General features: G+C 31.6%; 1 protein-coding gene across 3 annotated transcripts in view; it reads left to right on the top strand.

Annotated features, from left to right (window-relative positions):
* Positions 1-12,815, top strand: part of LOC129805320 (sarcoplasmic calcium-binding protein, alpha chain) — a 48,733-nt gene that overhangs the window by 14,106 nt on the left and 21,812 nt on the right. For all 3 annotated transcript variants that reach the window (XR_008752085.1, XR_008752084.1, XM_055853156.1), the window contains exons 3-5: positions 2,013-2,179; positions 2,266-2,346; positions 10,929-11,081. Coding sequence is in view for 1 of the 3 variants with exons in the window: in XM_055853156.1 (XP_055709131.1) it covers positions 2,013-2,179; positions 2,266-2,346; positions 10,929-11,081 (401 nt within the window). In the remaining 2 variants the exon portion in view is untranslated. The remainder of the gene's footprint in view (positions 1-2,012; positions 2,180-2,265; positions 2,347-10,928; positions 11,082-12,815) is intronic.

The following is a 12,815-nucleotide window of genomic DNA, read 5'->3' on the forward strand; positions in this document are numbered from 1 at the left end:
ATTCTAAATTCTAGGATGGTCTTTACCGATCGAATAGGCAGAAGTACTAAAATTAAAGAAAAGCTTATGAACAGTAAGCGAGAAAGTGACGCAAGTGTTGAAGATTTTTCATATAAGCTGTAGAAGTGCTAAAGGATTATCACAAGAAAATACTGCACACTTATTCCCGTCATATTTTCTGTAGGCTAAAAACATAGGGTAAGTGTGCCAAATTTCGGCATAGTTGCATGCAAGCGCCAAAGTCTCAAATTTGAAATGTAATATCTTTAATAGAAATTGATTTTTTTTTCATTCCTTCTTCTTTAGGAGTGTTGCTTAGAACCTTGTAGACAGTTTATCCTTTTTATTTACTTTAAAATCGTTCTTAATACATTTTAAAATGAATAAAAATAAAGACATAGCTTTGGTGCCCTATTTCGGCCACCTTCATTCTCATAGTTCCTTGCCCATCCGGAATTCTTCCAATGTCTTTTTCACGTCATCTCGTTTGTCAAAGCTACATTTTTTGTTATTCTTTTGCATTGTATAATCTCTAGAGTATGTAAAAACTAAAAATTCATGGAAATTCGAGGAACAAAAAAGGTGGCCGATATTGCAAGCTGGCCGGAATTTGGCACACTTACCCTATCTGATTTAATCAGATATCATTCAATTGAAAATCATAGGAGTTAAAATTTTAACAGTGAATACACTGAGAAAAAAAGAGGCTGCGATTAACTTTTTTTCGTCATAACTTTAACACTTTTTGGGTGCAAAAATATCTCAATATTTTTTAATGTTAATTTTACACCTTTTAAGGATAAAATTAACATGAAAGAAGGGTAACTTTTACCTATAATACGCCTAAAAAGGGTTTACACCGTTTTCGGATCAATACTGCAGCGTAAAATTAACATTTCCGGAAAGTTATTTTAACTTTTTCGGATTTCTCTCAGTGTAGGGTATAGATTTAAGTGGTGATAAAATTTATGAATTGATGCAATCATCTTTATACAAGAACCCCTGATAAATTAAAATAAAAAATTATGAAACTTGATAAAAAAAAATAATTCATATTCCTAGAAGATCATCTTGATCTCTCATATCTGAAAAAGTCATAGTGGATCGAGGGGTAGTGAAATCATTTAATGCCATGCTCTATCAAACGCAATTTATTAGAAATTGATGTTTTTCCATAATTATTATGATGTTGTTAAAGAGAATTGTAAAGTATTGATTAAAGACTTTCATTTGAAAATTTTAAGTTTCGAAGTTTTGGAAAATATGTAAATTTATTAGAAATAGCATAGAAATAGAAATAACTCACTGCCCTACTAGAGTAAAGTGATACAAGTTGGACTTAGTGTTACAAGTTGGACAATTTGCCGGTACAAGTCAGACATGGTTTTTTTTTCTTGATAAATACAGTACAAAATTTGTTTTTAAGCACAAGGAACCAAATTATAAAACTAAAGCATTAAAAATATACAAATAAAAATTAAGTACTAAATTTATCAAGAAAAGAAAAGCCCTGTCTAACTTGTACCATTGTCCAACTTGTACCACTTTACTCTAGTTCAGGATATTTTGTACAAGAATTGAATTAAAAAATGTTGGTTTGCACCAATAGTTCAGATAATCAATTTTTTAAATGTAATTAAGCTTTAAATTTTCGAAAAAATAACAGTCTTAAATCACCACAGCGTCACTGAATTCCTCAGCAGAAATTTCTACATGAAGATAAGATTTTGCAAGTACAAATCTCTGTCTCAAATCTGTTTAATTTTACATGGATTTTCCTATCAAGCACTATAAAGCTCCTCTTGAGGGTTGCCTTCTTGGCAAATTGCGGGACAATTTTTATTAGAATAGATTTTCCAGTAGGAGAGAAGGAAAGTTGTTAGGAGTTAGGTGCAGAAGAGGAGGGAGAAGGATGAAAGGGAAAAATTGGTGTGATGTGCAAAAGGATTTTAAGATTGTAGAAACGATATTATTGTATCGGATAAACCATAAGTTTTCCACTCAATTGCTAGATATCGACAACAATGGATTCTTGGACGACAAGGACTTTGAGTGCATGGCAGTGAGAGCTGCCGTGATTGAGGGGAAAGGAAACGTCAACGACAACCGCCTCGGGGAATACCGGCACATCATGAAGAGTCTGTGGGATGAAATCTCAGAATTAGCTGACGATGACAAGGTGAGATCCCATCGTCAATTTCATATGAATTATTCATCTTATTCTTTTTTTTTGCGCCCTTTCTCTGACTTTTTGACCCATTGCAGGATGGAAAAATCAGCACGGAAGAGTTCAAAGGTGCTGTCCAGAAGACATGCGTAGGCAAGCCTTACGATGGATTTCCACAGGTAAGCAATGAGTTACCTTAAAGAGAACAGATAATTACTGTGGCAATTTCTTTGTCCACCTTGCTGGAAAATATTCTTTTATAAATATTTAGCCGTGAAAAGAGAAAAGAAAACTACCTTAGGGCTGACAAATACTATACCCCAAACTCTCCCTTTCAAAAGAAAATATACACAAAGTCAGTGATATAAGCCTAGATTAACTTATCGCGGGGAAGATTCTTAATGTGAAATTAGAAGATGGAATATGGGAATTTAAAACTGGCAGGTATTTAAAAAACGAAGATTTGAAATATTTTATAATTTTATTTTATGCATTAAGTATTTCACAAAACGAATCAATTTAAACGTAGCGGAATGCTTCATATTTCAGTTTAAGTTTAAGGTTAGTTTTCACTTTTAGTTGATTTAGGATAATTTTGAACTTCAAATAACTCGGATTATATTGCAATCCATACTAAAGAATCTGAGTATTAGTTTCTGATTCTACTGTTATAAGTAGGAATTTTATTAATATAAAGCTTAAAACACAGGCGATATATAATGTATGTAAGTGATCATAAGTTCCATGAAACACTTTGAAAAAGTCTAAGCCTGATCTGAAGGCATAAAGTTTTGTGACTATCACATTTAAGATTTTACCTAAAATATGAAAATGTCCAAAAGAAGAATCGAGGAAACAATCATTATAAATGAAATGTGGGATTTAGCAGAGTAAAGAAAAAGAGGGCAATCCAATAAAAAAATGTCCCCTTTCCTCAGTTATTTGCGTAAATTTTCACACTGCTCGTGCTCACCCACTCAAGAGTCAAGAAGTGATAATTTATGGTGAAATGTCTCGTTAGAATAGGACTAACCAGGAACACAAAACACAGAGGGATCTTCTTCCTTGGACAATGAATTTCTGTCAATAAAAAAAACTGTTGGTGGAAAACTGAACGAAATTACGCACAGAAACCTTGTCTTAATTCTTATTTTATTTTTTTTTGAAGTTGTAAATGAAGAAAAACAGTAAATTCACTTGGGATTTATCTTTCCATTCTATAAAATTTTTAATTACCCCATTTAAGGGTTTAATTCATCAGGAAGTTATGAGAATGTTTCAGAGAAAGGAAATAAAAGAAAAAAAATTAGAGAAAAAGCTTTGATAGGACGATACTCTTTTATTAGAAAATTAGCTAAAGTAAAAAAAATACTTTTCTACTCAGAACCATTTCTATATCAAAAGAGTACATCTTATGCATTTTTTCTTTCAGTTTCTTATGTTATAGTGGTCAAGCCACTTAGATTTACTTTTTATACAAATTGTGTTTAAATTTTAAATATTCCATCCTGACACTAAAATATATGCGGTAGGTTCGCCATAAAGAGATAGAGAGAAGATAAATATTAGTCCTTGCTTAACCCTTTAAGAACGAGACGCTTTTCCTGACCGAAAATCAACAAGAAAATGAAACAGATGAACAAAATCAGTGAAAGCCTTGGAAAATCCAACAGAGTCTGTGTCGGTGTATTTTTTACCTCTATAGGGGATGCCTGTCCATCCATAGGGCCAAAATAGTCCAAAAATTTAAATAATTTTTCTGACAATACCGATGAATAATATTTTCAATCTGATGAAAAATATTGTGTATAACTATTGTACTTTTCTAATGCCAAGAGGTTTTTGCTTAAGAAAAATTGGTAAAAAAATTGAAAAAAAAATCTTAAAAACTATTTCATTGGCCGAAAATCATTATTATTAAAAAAATCATTCATCAATGCGGTAATTTGAAAATTTGTCACTTTTGAGCTTTTATATTATGTATACAAACATTAGAAAGAAATAGTTTAAAAGTTAGAGAAAGAAATAGTTTAAAGTTTCTCTGCGGTCACCGGTGACCCAATCGTTCTTAAAAGGTTAAGCTGTATGACTTTCTACTGGCTTGATTGAAACGCTAAGAGCAAAAGTGGACCATTTTAAAAGAGAAATGCATACAAAGGAGACCACTCTTGCTCTGAGCGTCTCGATTAAAACCTAGTCTAGACGCAGACTCTTTTGGTGATTAAAGTTTTCAATCAAAATCGGAAGGGAGCTCAATGTTTGGCACATGGACGAAATGAAATGCGTAGTCGGTACGAGAACTGCAATGACAACGGACTTCAATTGCATTCAAAAGCTAAATTTAAAATATCCAAATACGAGAGATCATTCTAAGGAAGGGTGGAGTAGTGTAATATGGGCTTCAGTCCTAAGACTTAGCCATCTGGCTTAACTCTTCTAATTCCTTATCGGGCATTATTTTTTAGGAAATCGTTGTTTAGGATTGGATATTAAGGGCAAATGATCCATTAGATTTTGAAAAATCAATAAAATTGCTTGTTATTTAGATTTTTGAGACCTTCGAGAACTGGGCTAAACCTCCAGTCTGAAGCCGGCCTAACGCAGCTAAACTTTTCTGAAGACTGATTTGCTAAACAAATACAAACTAGCATCTACCTATCGAAAATCTAAATAACACGTTACCTTATGGTACTTAGAATGGCTAGAAAACAATGGAAAGAGAATGGCTTAGAAAACAACAGAGTGAACAATATAGATATGGAAATGGAATTATGAGCAAAAGTTGTCATAAAAGAGTCAATCCTTGAAGTTAGAGAGGAGAGAAAACCCTGGCCTCAGCTGATTAAAAAAAAACGAAAGCTCAGACGTTTACGAAAATTGTAATATTAAAAGTACGAAAGTAATATTAAATGGAATTATCAGAATTATAGTCCCAGTTGAATTCCTGATGGAGACAGGAATTTTTCCACTCTTTGGCAATGGTATTACTTATTTTGACTTACACTCTTTGCACAAAGAAATAAATTTAAATAAATGGACTAAGTTCATTCTAAGCGATGAAGGATCGCATCAGATTAAGAATGTACTAGCAACACAAATGATCAAAGAGAAAGTTATTATTCTTCGGAGGTGGTAATGTGCTGTTTTAAGAACCCAAAGCTTCAGACGCAAATAACGGTTTTCTAAAGATGCTCAGATTCTAAAGATGATTCAGGGGAGTTTGAAGAAAATAATGCGCTATGACTGTGACGTATGGAGTTCAGGAGTTCACCATCATCAACAAAACGATCCTCAGATATAGCACATCATTTCCAACGAACGTAATCGGGATTGAGATGAGGCACTAATATACAGCGACATAATGAAATCAATCATCACATATAATAAAGAAAGAAAATTAGTAATTTTTGATAGATTGATCCTACGAAGAATACTTGAACTTTTTTCTAGAGAGAACCTCTGAATTCTGACGAATATGAACATAACTTTTGAATTATGATATAGTTAACAAACATTATTCGTTTTATCTTTAGCGAGAAAATTTAGATATATTTCGAATATATAGTCTACATGGTTCATATATCCAAAAAGCTTGGAATAGATAATCGAAGGCAACAAAAGAGGAGTAATATGCTAACGATCGTTTTTTGCGGAACCATTTTGAAGAGGAGAGTTATGCAGGAAGCGTTGTTATTCAAATGAACGTAACGTTGCTTAAGTAATTAAGTAAGAAATTTTACTATATACTATATCTGAAATGGCATAGATACCATCTGTTCTTCCATATAAAGTAATAATAATAATAATGGTTGCCAGAGTTACATATAATTCCATTTCTATATTCCAAAAGACTTTCAATAACTCGCAATTGATAACATATTCCCTGAATTTGTGTTGTATATTATAAAAAATACAATTCAATGTATATATATATATATACATATAAGATATATGTATGCATTATATATAATATACTAATTAAAGCCTGTTATATCTGATGGGTGTGTAAAACGTGAAAACGGTAAAGTAATTTCTCTGCGGAGATTTTATTATAGCATCTCCTTGTGTAAATTGCTTTTGATGTTCGTCACATGAATGAACTTCATCATCGACAATTTAATTTCAAAGTTCTCTTTATTTTAATGTATATCGCAATATTATGTGGCTTGCCAATTCCAAGTCCATCATTGAACATCCCGAGTATAGATACAGTTCAGATAAAATATGTGGTTCACTTCCAATATTTCTGCACATACCTGATAGATGCTGAATAAATAAATGGGCAAAATGATCCATTACAAACATTTTCCACTTGTATGCATGAAAGATTCACCAAGTAGATATTCAGATGTGCATTTCAACCATTTCAACAATGAAAATATAATTATTGATTGGGAAATGTATATAATGGAATACCTTTGCTGATGTGATATGGTCGTGCAAAGCAAACAATATATTGCAAATGGTGTAATTTTAAGTATTTCCCTCCTTTCCTGTTATTGAAAATTGTCAACGAAAAAAAAATGTTATTTGTCTGCAGAGGGAGTTATATTGTATGTAATTTTGTACCCACGAAAATCGATATACAATCGCTGATTAATTTTTAATAGTTCTCCACCCTCCAATGTCAGCCATACATCTCCATCCCTTTCGATATAATGTTACAATTTCAAAACATTGTGACTGTTTTGTTGGGCTTCTGGCAAAGTGGAATTTGTCTGCGCGATCTTTTTGTTTATACATGATGGGGGGGTGCTATTGAATGTTTAATTAACTTACAGCACGACAAGGGAAAGTGTGAGAAAAAAGACATTAAAAATATGACTCAATTGGTAGGAATTTTTTTAACTCTTTAAAAAATATATGGCTATTTTTCATATTAAATCTTTATTATTAAGAGCTGATTGCACAGTTTATTGAAAATTATCATTGCTATTTAAATAATTATTTTACCATAGTAAACATCTATCAATTCAAGATTTTTTTCTATTACCATAATTTTCATGGTTTCCAATGTGCCTAGAGCATTACAATTTCTGTGCAAGACAGCTTTGATATCAAGTTTACAACACACCACTCGGTTTCATGATCTCTGATTGAATGGTCTGACTATGTAAATGAGGAGTTAATAATATTTCCAAGATTGCGATCCTATTCAAAAAGTGGACCTACATGTCCATAATTTGTAAGTGGAATAGGAGATGTCACTAATGGTTACATTTTCGATATTGTTATGGCTACATTTTTTAGAGTTCCGAAGCAGTAGATTGAACTCATGAGAAGCATAAATAATTTAACTTGGGTAGTCATCCGAGCAAATATGGATGCCATCAAGTATTAAGCTGATAAAAACAGTTAAAGAGAACTAACGGGAGATTGTACATGAAATGCTAGAACATTAGTGGTCTAAGCAGAAAATATTCCGTCACCCTACGATATGTTCACCGATTGTTATCGATCAAAGTAACAAAAATGGATAAAGAAAGACGCATATAAGAAAAAATTAAATTGACCATATGAAAAGGATGAAGACGACCAATCTTGAAAAGCCTTTAGAGGCTTCGAGAGGTCAAAGCTGATCCAGTGTATAATAGATCGATGGTGTGCACCAGGATGCCAGCTTATCAGTAGTGCAGAATTAGAAAACAATGACGCGTAACAGACTCGGCGATGTGTCTTGAGCTCGGCCAAGACAAGGAATTAATTATAACACCGGTTAAGTATATGACTTAAAGCACTGAAGCACTGAAATTGACTGAAATGCCTTGAAAAAGTTAAGTGAGATCGAAACAACAATTTTATATATATATATATATATATATATATATATATATATATATATATATATATATATACATAACATATCTACAGACCTGAGGCTTAGCCGTATGGCTTAACTTCTCTAATTTCTTGTAAATCATGATTTTTTTGGAAAAATTTAATCTAGGATTGAATTTATTAGAAATAAACGACTTGTAAGTTCTCGAAAAGCAATAAAATTGCTCACTATTTATAAATTATCTTCATTTTATTATTATTTTATAATTGTTTCCTAAACAGCTAAACATTTTCTGTTAGAAGATGAGTTAAACTGGGCATTTAATGAATGATTTTACTTTTCCTTGGTCACAACTTACTTTACAAGACGAAATAGGGGGAGGTGGGGTGGGACTACTTTGAGCTGTGGGGTTACATTAATATATGATTTTTTCGCCTATTTTTAAATGAAGCTGGTCTTTACAACTATTTTATTTACATTCACAATTTTCTTATCTATCTAGCTTACTTTAGAAATATGTGAAAAAATTGTATAACAATGTAGCCCCACAGCTCCCACAGCTCAAAGTAGTCCCACCTCCCCCTATAGTATAAAATACTTCTAAAATAATAATTTTTGTATAAATGCGCCCAAGAATTCGATTTTTTTTTTCAAAAATCCTTCGATCAAGGATTAGTTTAACTCATCTGTTAACAGGAAATATTTTTTGTTGAATCTACTTTCGGTAATCTAGTCCATTGAAACGTAAAATTTTTTCAAAAACGTCGCGTCGCCGAAAATTATATCCTAGCGGCTGTTTTTGTTTTTTTTTTTGAAATATTTGATTTAAAAATTTCAGAAAATATAATTTAAAATATGTACTTTGATATTTCTAAAAGCTTGAATTAAATTTTTTTTATTAAAAATAGGAAATAGAGAAAATTTTCTGTTTGTTTTTTAGTATTTTTGACCCATGTAACCTCTCAAGAAAATTAAAATCGATTTAATATTGTATTTAAAAAAGGAAACTTTGCAGCAAAGCTTTTGGACCCTAAAAACAAATTTTCATTCGTTTTTGATCAATTTTTTTCAATATTTTCTTCACGGATTTTTTTTTGTGTTATTTAGCAAACTTTCAACATAGAAATTTACCAGATTCTTCAAGAGAATGCATTCAAGTTGGATTTTTAAATATACAAAAAAACCTATTTCAAAATGTTTCAGAGATTTCTTTATATAAAAAAATCTTTGGTTTCTAAAAATAAAATTTTACAGCCAAAAAATCGATATGGAAGTCAATTTATGGTGTTTTTTTTTTAGATAGAGAAAGTTAGTAGAAAACTTGCAAAGCTAGTTTTAAGGAAATATTGAAGCTAATTTTTGATCTTTTGTTTTAAAATGAAAGCTAATTACATTAATTAATAAAAAAGTTTATCAGGTATCCCAACTATTTTAAATCAATTAAAATTAGATTAAAATAGGATCTATGATGATTTTTCAAGGAAAAGCTAAAGCTCAAGTATCAACAGACACCATTTCAAATTTTGCCTCACTTTTAATTATAAAAAATGCTGGCTACGCCCTTGCATAAAGATATTAATTTATAGATTTATTTTTCAATTCTTATGCTATACAAGTGACGTCCTACGTAACATGATGATTTGTTCACTTAATTTTAGAATTGTAGAGAAATTCCTTGTATTAAATATGAAATTTCAAATATTATATTTAATTTCCTTAGCAATAACTGTGAAATGCAGAACAATTTACGTATAATTGTGAGGTTTCATTGAGTATGAGAAATAATATTACCATTAACTAAATATGATTTCGTTGCGGAAGGTTTATTCATGACTCTGCAAATTAGCCCAGACAAAATATGACATTGGAATGGTATAATTGTAAAATTTTCATCAAGGAAATGAGATGCTATTAATTAAATTGAAATTGGCTCAAAGATAGATTGAAAATCATGTGTGTATAATTTTTGGTATTATAGTATGTGAATTAGTAGATTATTTAGAGATATGATGAACAATTACTGTGAATGAATATAAGCATGATTATACGAAACTTCATTTAAATTTCACGTGATTGAATGAGAACTGTAACGATTCTTGATATCCACCGGTTAACCTAGTGTTTTTTTTCTGGTATTTAACTATACTGGCTGCTTTTTCAGCTTTTCCAGAGTTGGGAAAATAGAGTCAGATTGGTAGGAGGAGAGATGAGGTATAAAATATTGGCGAGACGAGAGGTTAAATTGAAACATAAGCGAGATGTTTATCACTGGCAATTGTGTGTTGACTATCATATTCACATGGCTTAGGGGGAAAAGCATGGCGAGAAAATGCAATTTATCCACTCTATTTATTCTCCCGGATGTTCCCTCATAGGTGATATATTTAAAGCCTCCTCATCTTGTCAGGAAATGTAAATAGTCTAAGTTGAAATGAAGTCTCACACGAAGCTTTATTCTTCTTGCTTTTATATACATACAGAGGAATTTGGTGATACACACTCTTCTAAACCTCTCATCTTCTCAAACCTCCTGAAATCTCTCTCAAATGGAAAATCCAGAGAAAAGAGAATGTAGCTTGGATGTTTTTCCTGGGATAGAAAATGTGCGTTTCTAAAACTTTCCGAGTTGAGTTTTTCCAAAATGATTTATTCACAACACGGCAAAGAGACTCAGTCAAAATTAAATACACACCAAAGTTTCCGCCAAGTCACGAATATTGGGATGGTTATGTTTACCCAGAACAAAATAAACCCCTTCCTCTATTCAACATCCTCCAAGGTGAATCGAACCTTTCTATTGTGCTTAAGAAAGTTATTGCCATTAGTTTCCAAAAAGACATAAGGCTTCATTGAAACTTTTCTTCTCTCCGGCGGTCTTTTAGCAAGGAAGAGACAAATTGATGAAGATTGCCCCAAATTTGTGAGACACATTGATTAGTGGATCTTGTGGCTAAGATACTGATGTTCTTTGGTTATTTTCAGGCCATGAAAGCCTTCATTGAAGCCAACTTCAAAATGATTGACTTAAATTCAGATGGTATTATCAATTTGGAGGAATATCGTTACAACTGCATTACAAGGATCGCCGTGGACGATATCAAGGTCGTTGATGAAGGGTTCAACCGACTCCTGAATGTAAGTTTCTAATTGATAATTAAATTAAAATTAGATTTTCTAATTAAACGAACTTTTCGGTGATCCAAGTAAAAAATTTTAACCAATCATATACTCTATTATAAAATTTCTCAATGCGGTACATTTAAAGGCATTTACACTTAAGCGTATAATTTGAGAGAGAAAATCATAAATCATTAGGTAAATATGTTCAAGAAAACTGCATTCCTGACCTTAAACTAGCAGGACTGCAACTAAGATCATTTCAATCGCAGAACTTCTTTTTAAGTATTTTAGTCTAGAATATAGCATAGATATAAGCTACAACAGCCTTAGTTAGCAAAAACAGAGAAAAAGTTAAAGTGCAGAAATACCTCAAAAAAACGACCTTTTTAAAAATGACGAGTTTCAAAAGTATTTACTCGACGATGAATTTAAAATGTCTTTTAAGTGATTCTTTGAAAATATCAAAAATTATGAGACCTTCATACAATGTAACAAAATGATCAAAAATTATAACAACAAATAATCGAGATTGCACAGAAGCTTTTGAAATTAAAAAGATTGAAATTATCATTTAATTTTCACTATATAGAAAAAAATCATAAAATTAATCGTAAATGTTTGTAAATTCATATTGAGGACTTACGAAATTATCGTAAAACGTTTAGTTCACAAAAAAGTTCGTAAAAATTTGTAGTTTTTCCACAAACATTGTTCGTAACATGACCAGACCACTTGATGAACATTTTTTGTTCTTTTACAAACATTTGTTCGTAAATGTTCGTAAATACGCAAAAATATTCGTATACAATTTTGTCATTTGCTCGTGTAGTTTGGCCACACAAACAAAAATATGCAAACAAATGTTTGTAAAAGAACAAACAATTCTTGTCAAGCGATCATCTTGTCAAACGATCATTTAAAAAGAAACGAATTGTCTGGCGAACACCGGAAGAGCTGCAACTATATAAAACCCCGTCAGATAGATATTACATATAATTTTACGAAATATTTTTCTATGTAATAAAATTTTTTTGTGAAATGCCCAAATTCATGATTGCGGGTGTCTTAGCCTTCTTCCTATTCATTAGCTTTTCGAGCTTTTCTTTAATTTTAATGTTTAACCCTTTAAGGACGAGAAGGTCACAAATTGAGGGTCAGAAAAAATCGGTTTTTCTTATCCTGAAATATTCTGACATTTTAGAGCCAAATACAACTGTTTATGGCACAGTTTATGTTTGGGTCACCGGTGACCCAATCGTCCTTAAAGGGTTAAGAACGGTTCTCACCTATCAGACATGGTAGATTGGACCGGTAAAGACCATCCTTATGTTCTAGAAGTAAAGAAAAGGTTACTAACAGGTGGGTGTCAAAGTCACCCGCACTTACGGTAATTTACGGTAAAAGCGAAATTTTTCATATGAGATTTATATATAGATAGATTCATATAAAGATATGTTTTTCTCCAAAAAAAAAAAACAGAAGAATGAAATATTTCGTATCCCTAATTTTTTCCGTCTCAACTTTAAAGGATTACCACACATGGGGGAAGCTATGTTCATGACTTCAAGTATTTCGTAACGGTTTACCGATTTATATCCGTATGAAATTCAAAGATATTCCCAATAAATTTAAGGTTTTCTCATCTAGTTCCAATCGGTTGTGAAATACGCTCTGTGGAGTTGTTTAACCTTTGACCTTGAAAACGTCCTTAGAAAAAATAATTCAAGGCTTTTGTCGAATTCGAATATG

The sequence above is a fragment of the Phlebotomus papatasi genome, chromosome 3 (genome assembly GCF_024763615.1).
Source record: "Phlebotomus papatasi isolate M1 chromosome 3, Ppap_2.1, whole genome shotgun sequence".
NCBI classification, from domain to species: Eukaryota; Metazoa; Arthropoda; class Insecta; order Diptera; family Psychodidae; genus Phlebotomus; species Phlebotomus papatasi.